Genomic DNA, 23,702 nt, shown 5'->3' with positions numbered 1-23,702 from the left:
ATCAAATAAGAAGGGAATGATTTGCATTATAGTAGTAGATTGGAATGAAGAGATGGCATTTGGAGGGAAAGAGACTCAGTTTCTCAAGTTTTGGAGAGAAAACTGCCTTAGGTAGTATGTAACAGAGGCACACATCAGGATCAAGAGTATTGATCCTTGTATACCATCTGTTGAATTTGATTATCCCATTAGAAGATGTTATTCTAAATGGGGGTGTTTGATCTGCCTCCGTTTAGTGAGAACAGCCATGAAGTTATCACCTGAGTGGTGATCAGCCATGATGATTTCTGTGAGAAAGGAATATATTTGGAACTATAAGAGTGGTGGTTATGAAAAACTTGAGAGATAGTTTGTGACAATATCATGGAGTTAGGAATTGGATGAAAATGAGCTAATGGCCTGCTTGTGTCCAACTCAAGAACTATCTAGCAAAGGCCGTGTCTAAATGTATTACAAGAATCTGGATTGAATAAAGTAGGTGTGAATTGGATAGAATGAAAAGGTTAGGTATGCATTCTTGAAGAAGACGTTATGAAAATGAGTAGTAATAATGCAACTGATGGTAATAATGAATTGTAAGAGGAATACAAAGACAGGTGAGTAAAAGTGCAGTATGAGTAGCAGTTAGCTAATGAGGACAAAAAAAAAAAAAAAAAAAAAAAAAAAAAAAAAAAAAAATCCCAAATAGCTCCTAAGATATGTGGCCAGTAGAAGAAAGATGATTATAGAAGGATGATATTGGTTGGTGAAAATGGCAAAATAATAACCACTGCAGAGAATATAGTTGAGATAAACAATTCTTAAATTTCTTCCTTGTGAATATGACATCATGCAGATTTAGCAATCTGCCTTATTAAAAAAAAAAAAAAAAAAAAAAGTGACAAATGCATTGAACAAGGGAACACACACACAGTGGTACATGTAGATTTTGTAAACATCTTTTGTAAACATGAAAAGTTGATAATTAAATTGGAATGAATGGTACTGGATAATAGATTAGCATGTTGAATTGAAGATAGGCTGGTTGCCTGATAGGTAACAATAAATTGTGTATGGGTGGAGGGGGGGACAATATCCTGGAAGAGGAAAATCACTAGTGTGCTGTGGTCCCAAGGGTCTGTTTTGGAGCCATTTCTTTTAACTTGTATGTTGATGCTCTTGGAAAAGGTTTGAATGGTGATATTCAGTTTGCCATATAAAAAGTTTAGATGAACTGCGAGGAGTAGAGCAAAGATGTTATGGCTTTACAAGAAGACTTGTATAGACAGCAAATGAGTGGAGTTGCCAGGTCATTGTTGCAAAGCGAAAGAATTTTAAAATTCAGGAAGCAAAGATGGGATGCAGAGTACACAGTGGTTTGTGATATCCTTGAGAAGGTAAAGGATATATGGGATCTAGGGATGATGGTGGATGTCTTTTATTCCTTCTGTGTCTGTTCTGTGAAAGATCCTTCCTCATGAAGTATTCCTCCAACAACCTCCATCTCTTTAAGAAAGATATCAACAGATTGCTCTTGATCCTAGCCCATGGCATATATTTAGTATAGGTCTTTTGGTTTCTAGTGTATGGGAGTATTACACCCTCTGTCCAAAAAGAAACCAAACTTTTGATAGAAAATAAAACACAGGCCAATTATAATTATTCAAGTCATTTATTTCAATCAATATACTCTCCCTCAGCTTCGATGCAGTGTTTGGCATGGTCAATTAATTCCTTAAATGAGTTTTTTATATCGGTTTTTGGGATACTGTTGAGGGTCATAGTTACTGCCGCTTGAATGTTTCAATGGTGTCTTATTGCTTTCCTTTCATCGGCAAATCAAGTTGGGGGGAAGAGAAAGAAGTCACAGGGTGCTAAATCAGGTGACTATGGTGAGTGATCCAACACACTAACTTGGTTTTTGCTGAAAAACTGTCTCACAATGTTCGAATGATGAGATGGTGCATTATCATGCAAAAGTGACCAGCTGCCTGCATCACGATATTCATGCTATACACAATGAATTCTCGCTATCAATTGCTTCAAAACTTCAAGATAAAACTCACCATTGACCATTTGGCCAGGCAGAATGAATTCTTTGTGGATAATGCCTTTGGAATCATAGAAACAAATCAGCATTGTCTTTAATTTTGACTTCTCCAAGCAACTTTTTTTCGAATGCCCCTCTTCTGGTGGTCTCCACTCAGCACTCAGGTGCTTTGTTACAGACATCTTGTCACAATTTGTTGAGTATCCATGTACTTGTATTTGAATAGAGCCAATTTGCTGTTGTGGTGCATTAATTATGTTTTGCTGCTATAACCAAAAATCTATCTTCATGCTCCATGAGTGAGTGAGTTTGTCCTCTTAGCAAACATCTGGAATGCATTCATTCCATTGGTTTGAAATACTGCCTGGATACAACACTATGTGAGATTCCACACTCTCTAGCAATATCAGTAATTCTACATCTCATTCTTCTTCAATAATTCTAATTTTTCAAGCTTTCCAATAAGGATTTTCCTTCAAACACAATTTGCTTACCATAGCCTTTTCTTTTTATCCTGTTGAGTGCTACTACATGGCCCGTTTGCATGCAATTTAAAATGTGTATCCGTTTTCTATTCGAAATTGTCACATATACAAATTGCCACAAGGCAACCCGTGTGACTTTGCAGTTGTAATCTTCAGAAATAGTGTTCGTCATTAGGTTTTGGAAACTCAGTGTATAAATATAACAAATTTTTAGTTGAGCATCTGTTCTATTCTGAACTTATTATATTGTAGAGATGAACATAATAGCATAGTGAGTTTCAGATTATTGCCATGTCTCCATGTATGTTCCTATTAGATGCATGTTTGTGCATTTTTTTCTAACATGGATCTGCTTTCCTTTAGATTCCAAAGTGTAAAATAGCAAAAGAATTATCTGATCTTGTTAACTACCTCAAAACTACAAAATTCAGTTCCTTTGAAGACAGTTTGGAAACTGGTAAGTTGTTCCCACCATTCTCATTACTAGTTGCACACAATACATCTAGTATCAAAATGGGTATATAATTTTAATTCATTATATTTATATTCTTGTTATTATATCAGCTATCAGCTGATGCTTTTTATTTCCTTATAGGGAGTAGGTGAGGCTGTTATAGCCCCCTATCTTTTGGATACCGAGTAGGCAGTTCGATCTCCACCAGTCGCCAATCAGTGATAGCTGACCCACATGATAATTAGTGATATCTGGACTATCACTAATTATAAGTGGCATTCGATGAAGAGACTGGCAAACAAGTGCTGCCATCTCATGATCTGTAACCCTCACAGAATATGTTATTATCTGAAATAATATGGGTTCTACAGTTGATTTTCTTGAGTTTACAGGATGAAAAATCTGAGTTTCCAGCAGGGGAAAAACCCTGCTTGACCATGCCAGAGATCTACTAACTAAGAAACCGGTCAAAGAAGGGCTTAGAAAAAGTTCCTCTTTTCTAAAACCAGAGTTGGACTTAGCCCTTTTTTTGGCAGCCTAGCACAGAGAAAGCAAATGCCACTTTCAGTGAACTACACAGGCCATTGCTATTTTTCAGTTTTGTGAAATATGTGGTCTTGCACCAACTTACACATTTTAGTGTATCATCTCTGATATCCATATATTACATTCCTTCATGTTGTTCTCATAGCTATATTTCAGAAGCTTAATATTTCCTTAGTTCTTCTCCATTGGTCCCTTTCCAAGCTTTCTCCCCAGTTAACTAAATTTGTGTAGTCCACACATGGTTTTTTTGATAAAGGCATTATATGGAAGAGATTTATACAACAGACTGTACAGCAGGGAAAGGTGGATATGAGATTGAAGATATGGTTGCAGCAACACAAGGTGATAGAATGCATAAAGGTAAGGATGAGACAAGTAAGAATGGAAATCACAATCAGGATCAGGGAAATGGGAGTGGTCAAACCAAAGCGAGAGGTGTGGTATAGCAGCTAGAATAGAGAATATTGGTACTGGTAGGAACCTCAAACACACAGCGAATTTTATGTTTATACACAAATGTAAGGAGCATTTGAAAGAACACAGCTGAGTTTGTAGCATTGGTTGAGATGGTAGTAATCAGAAAGTAATCAGAATAAGCGAAATTTGATTGTCTGAGAAGGATGTGATGTCTGGAATAAAATTAGAAGGATATATAATTTTCAGGAAGGATAGAGATGTGAAAAGAGGAGGAGGAGGAATGCTAATGATTGCAGGGAACTTGTGTCCACAAAGAGTGGAAGTTGATGGTACATGCACAGATTTTGAATCTATGTGGTGCAAAGTTGAAATAAACAGTTTAGTATATCTGATAGGATGCTGTTATAGACCAGGTAATGCAGAGAATACTGATTGTGAAATGATTAGCAAATTAGTTGGGCATGTAAAAAGAAGGTGATCCTGCTGGAAGTCTTTAATTACAGGAATATAGATTGGAAGGAAGAGATAGTGTATGGGAACAAGGAAAGTGAGTTTGTGGAATTTCTGAGAGATAACTAACTTAAGCAGCACATGATTGAAGCAACTACAGACTTTAATGTTTTGGATTTGGTGATAACTTCACAAGATGTAGTTGTTAATTAGGTGTTGACAATGCCACCAGTTGGTAAGAGTGATCCTGAAGAACTTGTTTGGGAAGTGATGAAACAAGAAAAGGTCACTGCCAAAAATGGATACACGTGGAAGTATAAAGCAGGTGCTTATAGGAAGCTCTGCAACCAATTAGCATTAATATGTTTGGTAGATGAGCTGAGTGGAAAAGATGTTGACAATGCATGGAAACTCACAAGCCAGTATCTGACAAAAGCAATGTATGAATGTATACCAAGGGTTAAGCGAGTAAATAGAGAGGAAGTGAAATGGATGAACAGCAAAATCAAGCAAGTTGTGCTGGAAAAGAAAATGTTATGGAGGAGGTACAAGACAGTTGGTGGTGATTAGACCCATGAAGAGTATAAGGTGCAGGCTAGAAAGGTGACGAACATGGTAAGGAAAGAAAAGGTACAGTATGAGAGGAGATTGGCTGGTCAGACCAAGGTTAACTCAAGGGAATTTTTCTGCTACATGGCAAGCAAGAAGAAGAATTATTTTGGCAGACTAACATTGGTGGATAGTCATGGCAGTAGACTAACAGCTGTAAAGGATATAGTGGAATTATTTAATGATACTTTATCAGCGTATATCATACTGGTATAAATTATCCAATACAATACAGTATATAAAACAGAGGCAAATATTAGGAGAATTGGAAGTGAAAGAAACAGAGGTGTATCAGATGTTGGTTGGGTTAGATGTCAATAAGGCTGTTGAAATGGATGACATATCACTACATATTCTTAAGGAATGTGCACCATAGTTGGTTATACCCTTGACCTGGTTATTTAATGAAAGTCTTGCAGTGGGTAGGGTTCCTAATGAGTGGAAAAATGGCAAAATAGTACCATTCCACAAGCATGGGTGCATGGTTCTAAGACAGAAGTCTCAAACTATAGGCCAGTCTGTATAACTGTAGTTGTGATCAAGGTGTTGGAGAAATTGGTAAGGAATAGAATACAGAATTGGGTTGATGGACATAGCATTCTCTATGAAGATCAGCATGGATTTGTGAAGGATAGGTCCTGTTTTAATAATTTACTTGCATTTTATGATAGGCTGATGAGTTTGTTAGATAAGGGAGAATCATATACAGTGATATTCTTAGATTTTGGAAAAGCGTTTGATAGGTTATTATTATTATTATTATTACGGGTATCTCCATGGAGTCAGTAGACCTCATCGCAGGAGACCGAAACTATCAAAACAATATCTATCATATTTCTTCTTGAATTCATTTACAGATGAAGAACTCATAACTAAGTCAGGCAATGCATTCCACTCATTCACCACCCTCCCAGTGAAAAACCACGTTCTCACACCCTTGTTAACCACGCTTTTTCCTTAATTTCCAGGGATGACCTCTTGTTCTTCCATCACTATCACACAGCTGAAACATTTTCCCTGCATCAATCTTATGAAAACCTTTTAGTAATTTAAATATTTCTGTCATATCCCCTCTTCTCCACCTATCAACCAACCTCTGCAATCCACAAGTTCTCAATCTGTCAATGTAGGGAGCATTTTTTACATCACTCACAAACTTAGTCACTCTCCTCTGAACCCTCTCCATGACCTCCTCATCTCCAAGGAATCCAGGTGTCCAGACTTAAGTACAGTAATCCAAATGTGGAAGTATCAGTGCCTTATAAGGGGAATAATAACCTCTTTATCTCTGGATGTTAGTGTGTTCCTCAATAACCAAGTAATGCTATGTGCAATCTTGGACAACTTAGCAATGTGTTCCCTGAACTTCATCTTCCTATCACCAACACCCCTAAGTTCCTAGCCTCTTCAATCTCTTGGAATACCGTTCCATCAATGTAGTACATAGCTAGTAATCTTTTAATCCCAAAATGCATAACTTTACATTTTTCCATTGAACTGACATCCATTACCATTTGCCCATTTTGCCAGCTTATTTAAATCATCCTGCAAAATTTCAACATCAGCTTGATTTTTTATTGTACTACCCAACTTTGCATCATCAGCAAACAACTGAATATCTCCCTTTAAGCCATTTCCTATATCATTTATGTACAAATTAAACAATAATGGTCCAAGCACAGAGCCCTGAGGCACACCACTGGTCACCTGCCTCATCCTGGACTCTGCTCCTCCATACACCACTTTCTGGTATCTCTCCCTGAGCCATTCTCTTATCTATATCACCAGTTTAATATCCATCCCCATCTTCCCCAATTTGCACAATGTATTCCATGGGGTGTCTTATCGAAAGCCTTAACAAAATCCAGAAGTACTACTGTGTAACCATTTCCTTTGTCCAACTCAGATGTCATTCTATTATAAAAAGTTAATAAATTGCTAAGGCAGGATCGATCTTTAACAAAACCATGTTAGCCCCTATAGAGTATCATATCTTGATCCACCCATTCTTGAATTTTGTCTTTAACCAACTTTTCCAATACTTTTACCACCACTTCCGAGATGGTGATTGGCCTGTAATTAACTACAGACCAGTTTTAGAGCCACCTTTGTGCGAAGGAACTACTTTGCCTTCCTTCCACTCCCTAGGGACCATACCAGAGTTCAAACTTAAGTTAAATAACCACGTAAGAGAGTCATTGACAATTTCTTTGCACATTCATGCAACACCCGGGCTGATATTCCATCTAAACCTACAGCAGTGTTTGTATTTAAATTTTTCAATATACCGAGTACCTCTCATTTATTAACTTCGATACTCGCATTAGCTATTGCTACAAGTACAGAGATATCCTCACTTTGGTGATAGACATTTTTAAAGTAATCACTCAGTAACTCTACTATTACATCTGAATTGGTCACCTCATTGTCGTCAGCACCCACTAAAGTTATCCTTCTGAAGTCAAAGTCATTCTTCCTTTTACTTGCCACATAGCAGATCTTTGGAATTACCCTTGATCTCCTTGGCTTCTCATAATCTGATTTAGCTTTTCTTACTATGCTGGTAACCTTCCTAGCTTGAGCCTTGTACTGTTCATGGGTGTACTGATCACCTTTCTCCTTGTAAATTCTCCGCAACATTTTCTTTTTTTGCAGATCATGCTTGATACTACTATTCATCCATCTAACACCTACCTTGTTAGTCTTCCTGACCATGGATATTCATTCTGATATTGCCTTCTTCAGATGCCTGCTAATTTTATCCAATGCACTGCTAACATCTTTCCCCTGCAATATGTTCTGCCATGGGACAGCTGTAAGCTCACTTTGAAGCTTGTTATAATTGCCTAACCTGTAGTTCCGTATATACCTCTTCTTGAGAGAGAAATCCACAAATTTTGCAACCTCCCAAGTCAATACCACATGATCGCTCTCACCAATTGGAGGTAATGAGGACACCTTACTTATGCATGTCCTCTGAACCAATGACTAGGTCCAACACTCGCACACCATGTGTCCCTTCAGTTATGTGCTGCTTCAAGTAATTATCTCTTAGAAGATGTATGAATTCCATTTCCTTTTTGCCACGTTTTCCTCCTTCCAATTGATATTACCATAATTAAAATCCCCCATAATAATCACTAACCCTGCACTCAATGCACTAATTTGTTGATGCATGAATTAATTATCATCCCCTGTACCCCCCCATCCTATAGCAGCAATCAGCTGTATATTTGTTTGTGTTGGCCACTATTTCACACCAGATCGCTTCAAATGAACTATCATTCACATGTCTAACCTCTTGATATATACTTTCTTTGGCTGCAACTCATCGGCTATCATCAACAGTACTCCTCCCCCTTGTTCTGTCTTCTCTATCCTTCCTGAAAATACTATACTCATCACATTCGATTCCATTAACCACATCTTCTGCTGACAGCCAAGTTTCACTAATGCCTACAACTTTTGGTGAGATTGCACTGACTAATGCCAAAAATTCTTACCTCTTATTTCGAATGCTTCTTGCATTAGTATACAAAAATTGCAGATTCCCTTTAGTTCTTGTACCAGCTTGAGAACTGATATACATGTTACTAATTTCAGTAGTCCCATGCTGATTTTTATCCACTCTATTCTGCAATTTATTCTGCGAATAAGGATCAGCAAATATACAATCACTGCATAAGTTTCCCCCTCTTACACTCAACCTTTTCAATTTTAGTTTCCCTGCCCAATTTCTTCAACTTGTTCAGAAAACAGTAACTTCTTCAATCGCTTATGACCTTCCATGTTCAGATGCAACCCATCTCTTGCATACAGCTGTCTTCAAACACACTCCAGACATCAACAAATTGCAGACCTCTTTTTTTTGCACATTCTTGCAATCAAATCATTCATTATCATCGCTCGTCTACTTAACTCGTAATTGTAAAAACGAGGCGGTAGCACACACACTATCCTCCCTTTGACTCTTTTCTTCTTCATGATATCTAACAATGTTCTTAAATCTTTTGCTACTCGATTAATACTAATTCAGGTCATTTGTACCAACCATAACTATCATCTTTTCTGCATCATGTCCTCTCTTTATTGCTAAAGCTACTCTTTCTATTGTTCCACCAGCCAAGCATTCCTCAGACATACTGCTCTCCATACCCTTAATCATAGAATCACCACATATTGTACCACTCATAACTTCATTCAAGTCCAAACCAGCGTTACTCACGGCCTCATTTTCTATGCTATTCAGCAAGACTCTTCCAGTTTCATTACTTTCCCTCAATGCTCTTTTACTTACTCCATCACTCTCACGACATCTCATTTCTTTTAGACCTCTTGTGCTCTCATTCTGTTGACTCCCAATCACTCCCATACTATTTATTACTTCAACACATATAACTCAGTTTTAATTTCCAGAACCTCCTTACTGAGCACTTCCAATTCCTCTTGCAGAATATGAAGGTCACTTTTCATGTTCATGAACTCCTGCCGAAATTCTTCCGCTCCAGTCCCGATGTCTGCTTCCATTCCTAATTGCTCGAGTCTATCCCGACATTTCTCACATATGTTGATGTTTTCATTCTTCCCATTTACCCAAACAGTCCATAGATCCTTCACATTCTTCGGCGCATATATTTTTTGCAGTGAATGAATTTTGCAATTCATCCATTGCAAAAAATCCAAGCAGAGCCAGACTTTCATATAGAAGTCCTCCAAGCTGTTGACATAAGTCTCTTGTTGTATGCCATCTTTAGATGCTGAAGTAGTGAAACAAACCGCAGCAAAAACACAAAATGTATACAATAGAGTTTCAAACAATAATACCACTGAAGGACTCTTGTAACCAACTGAAACACAACTGCAGCACAATTTGAAACAAAAAAAAAAGCCACACTATACTTTAATTTAAAAACACGTTTTCTAGCATAACTCAACATGACCACCACGTTCACTAGCCTACGTCAACATTTTAAGTTGGTGTACAAGCTGCAGAGGATGAGAATAGACAGTATATTGGTTAGATAGATCAGAGATTGGCTCTCTGAACGATACCAGCAGGTTGTGTATGATGGAGCAGTGTCTCAGAAAAGAACAGTGACCAGTGATATGCCCCAGGGTTCTGTTCTTAGGCCCCTGCTGTTTAACTTGTTTGTAAACAATATATCATGTGGACTGACTGGGGATCTTCAGTTATTTTCTGATGATGCAAATTTGAGAAGAATTATAAGTAGCACTGCTGATGCTGAATCTCTTTAGGAAGATTTGAATAGGCTTTTTACTTGGACTAAAGAGTGGGGGTGTAGTTTTCATATCAATAAGTGCAAGGTGTTGCATTTTGCAGTGCAGAAATATAAGGATGTGTACTGTTTCTGCCATACTGCAGGAAGTGGATGAGATTAGAGATTTGGGAGTTATGGTTAACAGTAGACTGAAGTTTAGAGGGCATGTTGCTAGTATTGCAAAGGTTGCACATAGTGCTGCTGTTGGATTCTGAATATATAGAGATTGGAGTAATTATTATTTGCTTCAGAATCCAACATGATCTTCCATCACATAGGCTAGACTTGTAAATATTAATTAATGTAAATCACTTGTTTGTAATTTAATATTCATATAACTACCTTTAAGTTTATTTAATTGTTTAATCAAGGATATGTATTAATAATGAAAAGACTGTATTAAATATTATTAAGCTATTTTAATTGTTGCTATATTAATATAAGAAATTGTATTCGATATTCTAGCTACGTATTAATTGAAATGTAAATATTCTCTATTTATTCCTGTTTGTAGAAGTTTAACATTATGTAATAGCTCAATTTTATTATATTTTGTTTTGTTGTCATGGAGACGTATGTCAATAAGTGAGTGCGAGGAGAAAGCTAAAAATTTACTAAAAAGGAATTAGTTAAAGAGATCACGAGAAGAATTTAGGCGGGAAAAACGGATATATAAGCGAGGAATGCTGAAAATAGAAATAAGAAGGAAATAGAGTGAGAGATAGATTAGAGAGAGAAAGGAGAAGATTGGCATTAGGTTGGAATCGGAGCATTCGGGAATCACAGTGCGATAATAGCGAGTCGGCAAGTCACTCAAGCAGCTAATAAAGTCTACTAGTCGAGAGGAGGTTGCTAATAAATTGTAGAATAACAATTATAGCCACGGAAGACAGCTGAGTGACTACTAAATAGACTAGCGATATTTGAGTTGAGATTCAATTTCAGGGCCGACCTTTCAAGGACATACAGAACCTTGAAGCAAAGCACAGAGTTATTAGCGAATAGTAGAGGCTGTAAAGTTGAAGTTTACTGTTAGCTGTGCTTAGAAATAAATTGCCTAAAGAATTAAATGAATGTAGGAAGAATGAACAGCTGTGCATATTAAACCTCAAGTTAAGGAATTATTGTGTATTGCCTTAATTCATAAGAGATCAGTAGTATTTCATGCAAGAACGTTTGTTTAAGTCAGTTATTGCTTAGAAGAGTTATTTAATGAGTGCCGTATACTGTTTAAAGTGTTTACAGTTATAAAAAGTGTTTACGTATAAGTAGATGAAGAAAAAAGATTATCAGTAAGATTATTCCAACCATTAATATTTCTATACAGAGAAGTGTGTGAGTTTCATCCTAGAATTTCCTTATATTAACAGTAACTATTGGTGAGAATTAACTGAAGTGTAAAATTAAAAGTGTTTGTTTGTGAAGAGGTGTGTTACTGCGATTTTATTGTATTTTGGAACTTAAGGAACTGTGAGAAGACTGTAATAGAGATAGCAGAATTACCATTGTCTGAGTTTATATGACTGTATTGTCAGGAAGGCTGAAGTGTTTCGAATAACTTAATTAGTGATTTGAAGTTAAGTGTAAAATTTGTGATTTTAAAATTAAATGTTTGTTTTTGTTAATCAAAAGTTGTATTTTGCCTGAATCTCTTTTACTGCACCATTCATAAAATATTCGAACCAAAGCGAGAGTGATAAATAAGTTAAATATACTCGGCCAGTATATATAATAACAACATATAAAGGAAGGGTAGTTGAGAGTTGGTTTATCTTCAGTTCTTGAACTAATTCAAAATATAAAGTGGTGCAGTCTATAAATATAAATTTTCTCTATATTTGAGTTAGAAATCAACTTACAACTTATCAATTAGTTAAGAACATCGTAATAGTAATCATGTCGGATCCAAAGTATAAATTGAGACAAATTAGGATCCAACACTGCAAGGATAAGAAAGTGGTTCAGCCACTGTATAAGGCACTGGTCAGACCACACTTAGACTAATGTGCTCAGATCAGGTCACCTGATTTTCAATGTGATGTGGAGACGTTGGAGAGGGTCCAGAGACGAGTGGCTAAGACAATATTGGGACTTTGGAATGCTGGTTATGGAGAGAGGTTGAAGAGATGTGGTTTGCGGAGTTTGGTGGATAGGAGGAAAAGAGATGATATGATAGAGATGTTTAAGTTAGTGAGAGGATTTTATCAGATTAATCCAGAGGGGATTATAAACATAGTAGAAGGTGAGAGGGGAAGGACCAGAGGTCATTCTTGGAAGTTATGCAAAAGTGTCATGAAGAAATTTGTGAGGGGTAGATTTTTTACACGTAGAATTGTCAGTGAATGGAATGCATTACCAGAATGTATGTTGTTAATACAAGGAGTATTGAGGACTTTAAGATTCTTTATGATAAATATGTTGTCATAATAAATTTAGTTTAATCCTTTATCCAAGTGTAAGCAAACAAAGTTTGCACCTGAAATATCTTCAGGACTGAGGCAACTCGTGGTAAAGGTGAACCAAGCTCTCATCACTACTTGTCTCAGTATCTCCCATAATGCAAAGCATATCTCCTTGCAGACATGTATAATGCTATGCATTAAGGGAAGGGCCACTACCCAGACCGGGTTCCACCTTTATTGAGGCTCGTCAGTGCAAGTCAGACCCAGAGGTGGTGATACTAAGGTCGAAGCAATGGAGTAGTCATATTCACCTATATAGTGATAAGAGCTTGGTCCACCTTTACCACAAGTTGCCTCAGTCCTGAAGATACTTGAAGTGCAAACTTTGTTTGCTTACACTTGGATAAAGGATTAAATTAAATTTATTATATCTAACCAAGTGGAAAAAACTTCCAACATCTTTCTCTAAATCCAGAGTAATTTAATAATAAGGTGAGACACCTTTTGGCAACCCTTATAGGAATGACCAGGAATCACCTCTGGTTCTTCCCCTCTCACTTTCTACTCTTTTTTTATAATCCCCCCTCTGGATTAATCTGATAAAATCCTTTCACTAACTTAAATGTCTCTATCATATCCCTATCCATCAAACTCTATAATTCACATCTCTTCAACCTCTCTCCATAAACAGCATTCCAAAGTCCCGATATTATCTTAGTCACCTCTGGACCCTCTCCAATGTCTCCACATCACATTGAAAACCAGGTAAACAGATCTGAGCACAATAGTCCAAGTGTGATTTGACCAGTGCCTTATACAGTGGCACAACCACTTCCTTATCCTTGCATGTTAGAGAATTTCTTATCATAGCAGCACTATGATGTGCAGCCTTTGCAACTCTAGCAATATGCCCTCTAAAACTTCAGTCTACTATCAACCATCACTCCCAAATCTTTAATCTCATCCACTTCCTGCAGTACGGCACCATCGATATAGTACACAGCCTTATATTTCTGCACATCAAAATGTAACAGCTTGCACTTATTGATATTAAACCCCACTCTTTTGTCTGAGCAAAACGTCTCTTCAAATCTTCCTGAAGGGATTCAGCATCAACAGTGCTACTTATAATTCTTTCCAAATTTGCATCATCAGCAAATAACTGAAGATCCCCAGTTAGTCCACATGATATATCTTTAAAAAACAAGTTAAACAGTAGGGACCCAAGAACAGAACCCTGGAGAATGCCACTAGTCACCCTTCTTTTTTGAGACACTGCTCCATCATATTCAGAGAGAGCCAATCTCTGATCCATCTAACCAATATACTGTCTATTCCCATCCTCTGTAGCTTGTACACCAACTTATCTGTGGTTATCTATCAAACACTTTTGCAAAGTCTAAGAATATCACTTTATATGATTTTCCCTAATCTAACACACTCATCACCTTATAAAATGCAAGTAAATTACTGAAACAGGACCTACCCATTACAAATCCATGCTGACCTTCATAAATAATGCCATGTCCATCAATCCAGTTCTCCATCACCTTGACCACAACTGCAGTTATACAAACTGGCCTATAGTTGAGGACTTCTGTCCCCAACCATAGGCCAGTCTCTTAGAACCATGCTTGAGGAGTAATACTTTTTGCCCTCTTTCCACTCCTTAGGAACTTTAGTCACTGCAAGACTTTCATTAAATAACCAGGTCAAGAGCATAACCAACTGTGGTGCATATTCCTTAAGCATACGTAGGGATATATCATCCATTCCCATAGCCCTATTCTAACCCAACCAACATCTGATACATCTCTGTTTCTTTCACCTAATCCTTGCCTCTCTTCTATATATTGTACCAGATAATTTACTCCAGTATAATATATGCCGATAAAGTGATCGTTAAATAATTCCACTATATCCTTTGCAGCTGTTAGTCTGCTGCCATGACTTTCCACCAATGTTAATCTGCCAAAATAATTCTTCTTCTTGCTTGCCATGTAGCAGAAAAATTCCCTTGAGTTAACCTTGGTCTGACCAGTCAATCTCCTCTCATACTGCACCTTTTCTTTCCTTTCCATGCTAGTCACCTTTCTATCCTGCACCTTATACTCTTCATGGATCTATTCACTACCAACTGTCTTGTACCTCCTCCATAACATTTCCTTTTCCAGTACTACTTGCTTAATTTCTCTGTTCATCCATTTCACTCCCACTCTGTTTACTCGTTTAACCCTCGATATGCAGTCAAAGATAGCTTTTGTCAGATACTACCGTATGAGTTTCCATGCATTGTCAACATCCTTTTTTCTCAGCTCATCTACCCAATTGGTGGCAGTGTCAACACCTTATTCACATTTGGTGAAGTTATCACCAAATCCAAAACATTAAAGCCTCTAGTTGCTTCAATCATGTGCTGCTTAAGATACTTATCTCTCAGAAATTCCACAAACTCGTTCTCCTTGTTCTCATACACTATCTCTTCCTTCCAGTCTATATTCCTGTAATTAAATTTTCTCATCAGGATCACTTTCTTTTTACATGCACAACTAATTTGCTAATCATTTCACAATCAGTATTCTCTGTATTCCCTGGTCTATAACAGCATCCTATCAGATATACTAAACTATTTATTTCAACTTTGCACCACATAGATTCAAAATCTGTGCATGTACCATCAACTTCCACTCTTTGTGGACACAATTTCCCTGCAATCATTAGCATTCCTCCTCCTCCTCTTTTCACTTCTCTATCCTTCCTGAAAATTATATATCCTTCTAATTCTATTCCAGACATCACATCCTTCTCAGACAATCAAATTTCGCTTATTCTGATTACTTTCGGGCATACCATCTCAACCAATGCTACAAACTCAGCTGTCTTGTTTTGAATGCTCCTTACATTTGTGTATAAACATAACAATTGCTGTGTGTGTGTTTGAGGCCATCCTACCAGCACCAACATTCTCTATTCTTGGTGCTATAGTTCACCTCTCTCTTTGGTTTAACTACTTTCATTTTCCTGATCCTGATTTCCATTCTTACCTGTCTCATCCTCACCTTTATGCATTTCATCATCTTGTGCTGCTACAATCACATCTTCAACCTCATATCCATCTTCCTCCTGCTGTACAATCTGTGCACAGATTTGATTTTCTGGTTTTCATGGTGATGAGGAGATATTGGAAAGGGTTTGGAGAATATTGACTAAGGGCTTAACATCTTTGGGATATGGGATATGAAGACAAATTTAGAGAGTGCAGGTTGCAGAGCTTTAGAGTAATCGAGGAGATATGATTGACATATTTGAGTTGCTAAAGTGTTGTTACTAGGTTAATGGGTCAGAAATTTTTCATAGAATGGGAAAAGGGGTAGAACAAGTGGACATCCCTGGAAGCTGTATAATTAGGATGTGAGCAGAGTCATATGGAGCAGGTTATTTGCATGGAGAGTGGTTGGTGAGTGGAATGCATTGCCTGACAGAATTTTGCATACATTGAATGAGTTTAAAGCATGGTTGTTTGATTGGATTTCTGTTTAACAATGTGTACATCCCACGATGAGTCTTTGACTACATAGAGGTCTGTTGTTAATAATAATAATAATAATAATAAAATATTATATAAATAATTATGCTTCTGTAATTTTTTAATCAATGAATGTTTTTTTTTTTGTTTTTTTTTTTGTTCAACTTGTTAAAATCATTGGCAAGTAATTGTTTTTTATTATTTTGTTTGTTTGTAAAACCTTAATAATTTTTTTTATTCTGAAGTTAAATATACAGTTGACCCTTGAAGAATGTGAGTTTGAACTGTTCAGGTCCACTTATATGCAGTTTTTTTGGAATGAATATATTGGAAAATTTTTTTGAGATTTGCAACAATTTGAAAAAACCACATAGCTTAGAAATATCGAAAAAATTAAGAACATGTGAAATATATATAGATAGTAGTCTATTTTATCATTTACTACCATAAAGTAAACATAAATCTATTATAAAAAGTTAAAATTTGTCAAAACTTAAGCACGCAAACACTTAGTCCATACATGGCCATTTCAGTTGAGAGGAATGTAAACAGATGTAAAGATGAAGTATTAAATCATAACTGCATAAAATTAATTGTTGTGAATTAGTTAAATTAATTAGCTTAAAATAAAAATTTTATAATGATTCATTCATTAATGAATAGGCTAGGCTACTGCAAAGCAATCATATTGATTGCACTAGGCTACTCTTAAGCAATCATATATTGCTGCTTCTTCATTATCAATGCATGAATCATTATACATGTAAATAAATATGAACAATTTATTTTTCACATTATCTTTTAATTTTTGATGTCTAGTGTTAGTAATATGTATAACATCTACAGTGTTTTGTATCATATTAGACAATATTGATGTAGGTATTGACAGACAGACACTTCCTTATGATTTTCTTTAATAACATTTTCTTTTCTCTACCTTACTTTATTGTATATTATAGTATAGCCAGCCTGGTTGGCCAAGTGGTTAGCGTATGTACTCTCCAGCCAAAAGGCTGCAGGTTCGAATCCTGCTGTGGGCATGGATGTTTGCGATTGTCTGTGGAAATACTAGTGGTGGAGGTGGGTGGTAGATTGCATTGATATAGTTGCAGTTGGTGGATTGAGTGGTGGAGACAGAGTCATAGAGTAGGTGCCCTCCCTCTATGAGTCCTTGGACTCCCTGGAGGTGTCATGTAATGATAATAATAATACATACATACATACCATACAGAATATGTGTTAATCGATTGTTTGTGTTATTGGTAAGACTTCCGGTCAACGCTAGGCTATTAGTAGTAAAGTTTTCGGGGAGTCAGATGTTATACACAGATTTTTGAACAATGCAGGGGTTCAGCACCTCTAATCTCTGTGTTGTTCAATAGTCAACTGTACATGTATTCCCTTCTGAAATCTTTTTTAAAAAAAATTATGTAAATAATAATATTTGTATAATTCTTTATATTAATTAAATAAGTTTTTTATTTTTTTTGTTGAATTACAACAGAGAATCTTATTTTGGAGATTAAGATAAATGAATGTAATAAATGAGATTTTTTTATACTATTATTCTGGACCTTTATGGAGTCATAAGACGAATCATGGAAAGTGAATCCTACACAACACAAAGTCTTCATACCATCATTAAACCCATTTACCGTTTGCAGATTCACACTCTATCAGGTAAGAATTCCATGGTCCATCTGCCCTCTATGCAAAAAAAATCCACTTTCTCACCCTCCTGCTCACTATCTTATTTCGCAACTTCCAGGGATAGTCTTTTTTCCTGATTTTTCCCCCATGTTCTACTATATCAACCCCTACACACACACACACACACACACACACACCCATGCCAGTCCAGTGAATATCTCTCAACAGTTTAGGTCTCTCACTCATGTGAGAGACCTAAACTGTTGAGATCCCCTTCATCTCTATCCATCAAACTCTGCAGTCTCTCATGCGGAGACTGCAGACTCTCTCTCTCTCTCTCTCCTCGAGGTAAATTTATCTTCTTCAAATTCCAGTGATCAGATCTGGAATCACAAATCTTTTATCGCTACTGGTTAAGGTCTTAGCATTTTAGCAGTCCTCTGGGTTGCCTTAACCACCTTCACAACATGTGCCCTGACCTTGAAATTTTTATTGACAAAACCACCCCAAGATCTGTTGTTTCATCCACTTCCTCTAGTATAGATTATTATTATTATTACCCAAGACCCATGGAGTCAAAGACTCATCTGGGAGGATATTTTATCCTACACACAGCTCATCATACTGTGCTTTAAACACACTCAGATTCTCTGCAGACACCACACTCTCAGGCAAGGCATTCCAATCATTCACAACTCTGCATGAGAAAAATCTGCTTCTCACACCCCTCTTTATATGGTTTCCAGGAATGATCTCTGGTTCTCTCCTGATCTCCCACTGTTTACTTTAGAACCTCTCCAACATTGACAACAATCCTATAACAATCCCTTACTAACTTGTAGGTCTCTATCATATCTCCCCTCCTACTTGTGTCCACTAGACTCTGCAAATTGCATCTTCTCAATCTTTCCTCATATTCGACATTCCAGAGGTTAGAAACTACCTTAACCAGTCGTTTCTGGACCCTTTCCAACATCTCTTTGTCCTTCTGAAAACCAGGTGATAAAATCTGAGCACAATAGTCCATGTGTGGCCTAATCAAAACCTTATACAATGGAACAATAATCTCCCTACTTCTACAAGTCAGTGTCGTCTGCATCATTCCCAGAAGCCTTTGTGTTGTCTTCACAATTTTGATAATATGTTCCCTAAATTTCAGATCCTTATCCACTATCACCCCAAGATCTCTTTTCTCCTCTATCTCCGACAATATATCCTCACCAGGCATAAATTCTGCATCCCATCTTTGTTTCCCAAATTTTAAAACCTTGCATTTTGTAACATCGAACTTGCATCCCATTCATGTGCCCAATCACTCAATTTATTCAAGTCTTTTTTAGGGCCACAACATCTTCACTACTCTTCATGGTTCGTCCCAACTTTGCATTATCTGCAAACAACTGAATATCTCAAGCTAAATCTTCGCTAGTATCATTAATATACAAGTTAAACAGTATTGGCCCTAAAACAGACCCCTGAGGCAGACCACTAGTGACTATCGTATTCCTGGATATAGCTGCCCCATACACAACTTATTGATACCCATCAGATAGCCTGTTTCCAATCCAATGCACTAATCTAATCTAATATCCAACCCCATCAACTCTAGTTTGACTATTAACTTATCATGAGGTACTCTATCAAAAGCCTTTGCGAAATCCAAGTACATTACTGTGTATCCTTCTCCTCTGTACAAGGAAGCAGTCACTTTATTGTAATAAGTAAGTAGATTACTAAAACATGACCTCCCTTTAGCAAATCCATGCTCTCCATCAAAGATAATACCATTACTGTCAGCCCAATTCTGGATCTTAGTTCTCACAAGCTTCTCCAACAACTTAACCACAACACTTGACACACAAATAGCCTATAGGTTGATGCTTGAGTTCTATCACCTCTTTTATGAAGTGACACAATCTTGCCCTCATTCCACTCCTCAGAAACTTGACCCAGTGCAAGACTCATATTAAAAAAATATGTCAAGGCAGGCGTCAACTCCCTGGCACATTTCTTCAGAATATTTGGTGATATATTATCAAGTCCCACAGCCTTATTAACATCTAGTTTGCTCAACTCCCCCATACACCTCTTGCTCACTTACAGTCTCTCCTCCCTTTCATCAACTGCTCTCAATCTCTCCATGAAGTCACATTCACAAGATTGAAAGACCTTTATGAACTGCTGATTAAGTATCTCCACCACATCTTCCACCACAGTTGTCTTCATACCATTTTCTCCAATCAATATCATTCTTCCATAATCGTTCTTTTGTTTGTTGTCTATGTATCGAAAGAACTCCCTAGAATTCTTTTTGGCTTCATTAGCTAACTGCTGTTCATACTTCACTTTTGCTACCCTTACAAACCAAGTCACTGCCTTGCCTGGTCTTTGTAATCCTCATGGAATTGGTTATTTCCACTTCTCTTATACTGCCTCCATAATGCTCTTTTTCTCTGTATCACATGCTTAATCTCTTTATTCATCCATTTCACACCTACCTTATTTAACCTTCTTACCCTTGGAATACATATAGACATTGCATTTACTAGATATGTTTTGAAAATTCCCCAAGCTGCACTGATCTCTTTTCCAGCTAACTCCTCGCTCCATGCTACACCTTCAAGCTGTCTCCTGAGCTCTTCATAATTGCCCACCCCTCGTAGTTCCACATATGCCCTTTTCTCACAGAGGTCCTCACACTGCTGGCAACCACCCAGGTAATTACCTCATGGTTACTCTCACCAATTGGTGGGTGATTTTATACCTCATTTATAATTACATCCTCTGATGAGATGACCAATTCCAAAACCCTCAATCCTCACTTGCCCTCTGTTACATACTGTCTGAGGTAGTTATCTCTCATAAACTCAAGAAACTCATTTTCTTTACTTACAGTTGCTATCTCATTTCCAGTCTATATTGCCGTGATTAAAATCTCCCATAATGATCACTCTTTTCTTATTTACTTGGCTAATTTGATTATGCATTTCATTATCACTACCACACACATCCACTGATAAAGTATGAAGCATCTTATTTGTGGATCCCATATTTCAAGACCTTACATTTAGCTGCATTAACTGACATCCCCATTCCATTCCTCTACCCACCTTTCCAGCTTATTTAAATCCTTCTTGAAGATATTGACACAAAAATTAAAAAGCAAAGATATCAATACTGATCTCTGTAGAATCCCCACTTGTAACCTTCAACTTCCTTGATACAGCTCTCCCATACACAATCCTCTGACATTTATACTTAGTTAAAATTTTTTTCTTATTGACTAGTGTTGTTATTACACTTACTATTTTCTTTGATGGAAATATTAATCATCTTTATCAGTTAAGTATTGTATAATTTTTTATTTCGGGAATACTATGTTAGTCTTCTTGTGTAGAGGCTTAAGTGCTGTGAAGACATTATGTTGGAGGTTTAATGGATTTTTTACAACACTCAAAAAGAATTAAAATAGAATTTAATACTTCCTATATTTCGTCCTAGTCACTAGGACATCTACGGGGATTACAAAGACAATTAATGTAACATGCACACAAAAACTTACAATACTAAGCCCAACCACGTGGGTGACACTAAAGTCCTATCTAGGTGGAGTGCCCTCTAAGGGCAGTAGTAGGCGGCCTGGAATGTAAGGTGGGACCTCTGGTGATGACTGTTTCCCAAATCTTCGGAAGCTTAATGCAACCGTATTTGTTAAGATTTGGTTGGTTTCTGAGAGCTGCTGCTGCTTCTGAGAAAAGTCTCTCTTTCTTGAATTTGCTGTGGTGGAGCATGGTGGTTTTCTTCCATGATACTCTGTGAGTGGTGTCCAAAACATGGTCAGCCAAGCCTGAATGGCCATAGTTGTGTTTAACGATGCACGACTTGTGTTCCTCCAGGCGGATGGATGCTGATCTGCCTGTCTGTCCAAAGTACGCAAGCTTACAGGAACAGGGTACTTTGTAAACTCCAGGCAGAGAGAGAGGAGGGAGCTGATCTTTCATAGAACGGATAAGGGTAGCCAGTTTGCGGTAGGGCTTATATGCTGTGTGTAGGTTATACTTTTTTAGTATCTTGGCTATTTTTTCCGAAGTGCCACGGATGTAGGGTATGGTGATGGCATTTTTAAAATCTTGTTGACGAGAGGGACGGGGAATGGGGGAGGAATTGATTATTTTTTTGATGCTGTGTTCGCTGTAGCCATTGGAGAGGAAAGTTCTATGTATGTGGTTAAGCTCAGTAGTGAGGGCAGTTCCACTGGAACAAAGATTGTGGGCTCTCTTGGTAAGGGTTTTAATGATGCCATATTGTTGTGAGGGGTGGTGGTGGGAGAGTTTGTGAATGTATCTGCTGTGTGTGTGGGTTTTTTTCTGTATACAGTGAAGGCAAGTGTATCATTAGGCAGGTGCGTGACTAAGGTGTCTAGGAAGGGTAAAAAATTGTTCTTTTCCTTTTCCATAGTAAACTCGATTCTTGGATGTAGGCTATTGAGATGACTGAGGAAGGAGTCTAACGTGTCTGGGCCATGAGGCCAAATAGAGAACACATCATCTACATATCTTAGCCAGATAGAAGGTTTGAGTGGGGCTGAGTCTATGGCTCGTTTTTCGAAATCTTCCATATAGAAATTGGCAAGGGGGGGGTGAGAGGGGGAACCCATGGCGGTTCCCTCTATCTGGTTGTAGATTTTGTTATTCCAAGAGAAATACCCAGAGTTGATGGCGAAGGAAAAGAGATCTAAGATGTCAGAGGGAAAAACGTTTTCTAAGAGAGATAAAGTGTCAGTTAAGGGAATATTGGTAAACAAGAAGGAGATATCAAAACTCACTAATATGTCTGTATTATTCGAGGTTAAATTTTCTGTGAGGGCTTTAAAGTGGGTCGAGTTTTTTATATAGGAAGCTGAATTTCCGGTGAGGGGGGACAGAGAGTTGGCCAACTGTTTAGACAGTCTGTAACAAAGTGCATTGGTGGCATCTACTGTAGGCCTGAGTGGGGAATTAGGTTTGTGGATTTTTGGTAAACCGTATAATCGGGGGGGACGGGAGCGGAAAGGTTTAAGTTTTTTCATGACATCAGGGGGCCCAGAGGTTACTTTTTTAAGTAAGATTTTTAATTTCTTAACTTGCGTTTTTGTGGGGTCGTGTTCTAGCGGGATGTAGGTAGCGCGATCGCGGAGGATAATGTTCATTTTATGATTGTATTCCAGCGAATACATTCGCTGGAATACAATCCCCACTCAGGCCTATAGTAGATGCCACCAATGCACCTTGTTACAGACTGTCTAAACAGTTGGCCAACTCTCTGTCCCCCCTCACCGGAAATTCAGCTTCCTATATAAAAAACTCGACCCACTTTAAAGCCCTCACAGAAAATTTAACCTTGAATAATACAGACATATTAGTCAGCTTTGATATCTCCTCCTTGTTTACCAATATTCCCTTAACTGACACTTTATCTCTCTTAGAAAACGTTTTTCCCTCTGACATCTTAGATCTCTTTTCCTTCGCCATCAACTCTGGGTATTTCTCTTGGAATAACAAAATCTACAAGCAGATAGAGGGAACCGCCATGGGTTCCCCCCTCTCACCCCCCCTTGCCAATTTCTATATGGAAGATTTCGAAAAACGAGCCATAGACTCAGCCCCACTCAAACCTTCTATCTGGCTAAGATATGTAGATGATGTGTTCTCTATTTGGCCTCATGGCCCAGACACGCTAGACTCCTTCCTCGGTCATCTCAATAGCCTACATCCAAGAATCCAGTTTACTATGGAAAAGGAAAAGAACAATTGTTTACCCTTCCTAGACACCTTAGTCATGCGCCTACCTAATGATACACTTGCCTTCACTGTATA

General features: G+C 37.5%; 1 protein-coding gene across 1 annotated transcript in view; it reads left to right on the top strand.

Annotated features, from left to right (window-relative positions):
* LOC150092589 (1-phosphatidylinositol 4,5-bisphosphate phosphodiesterase delta-4-like) overlaps positions 1-23,702 on the top strand; it is a 324,472-nt gene that overhangs the window by 211,231 nt on the left and 89,539 nt on the right. The window contains exon 14 of the mRNA XM_090414401.1: positions 2,878-2,971. Coding sequence (XP_090270527.1) covers positions 2,878-2,971 — 94 coding nt within the window. The remainder of the gene's footprint in view (positions 1-2,877; positions 2,972-23,702) is intronic.

Source organism: Typopeltis vanoorti, chromosome 25 (genome assembly GCF_054136105.1).
Source record: "Typopeltis vanoorti isolate ZY-2024b chromosome 25, IOZ_Tvanoo_1.0, whole genome shotgun sequence".
NCBI classification, from domain to species: Eukaryota; Metazoa; Arthropoda; class Arachnida; order Uropygi; family Thelyphonidae; genus Typopeltis; species Typopeltis vanoorti.
The sequence above is the reverse complement of the archived record's forward strand: the minus strand, read 5'-3'. Positions and strand labels throughout refer to the sequence as shown.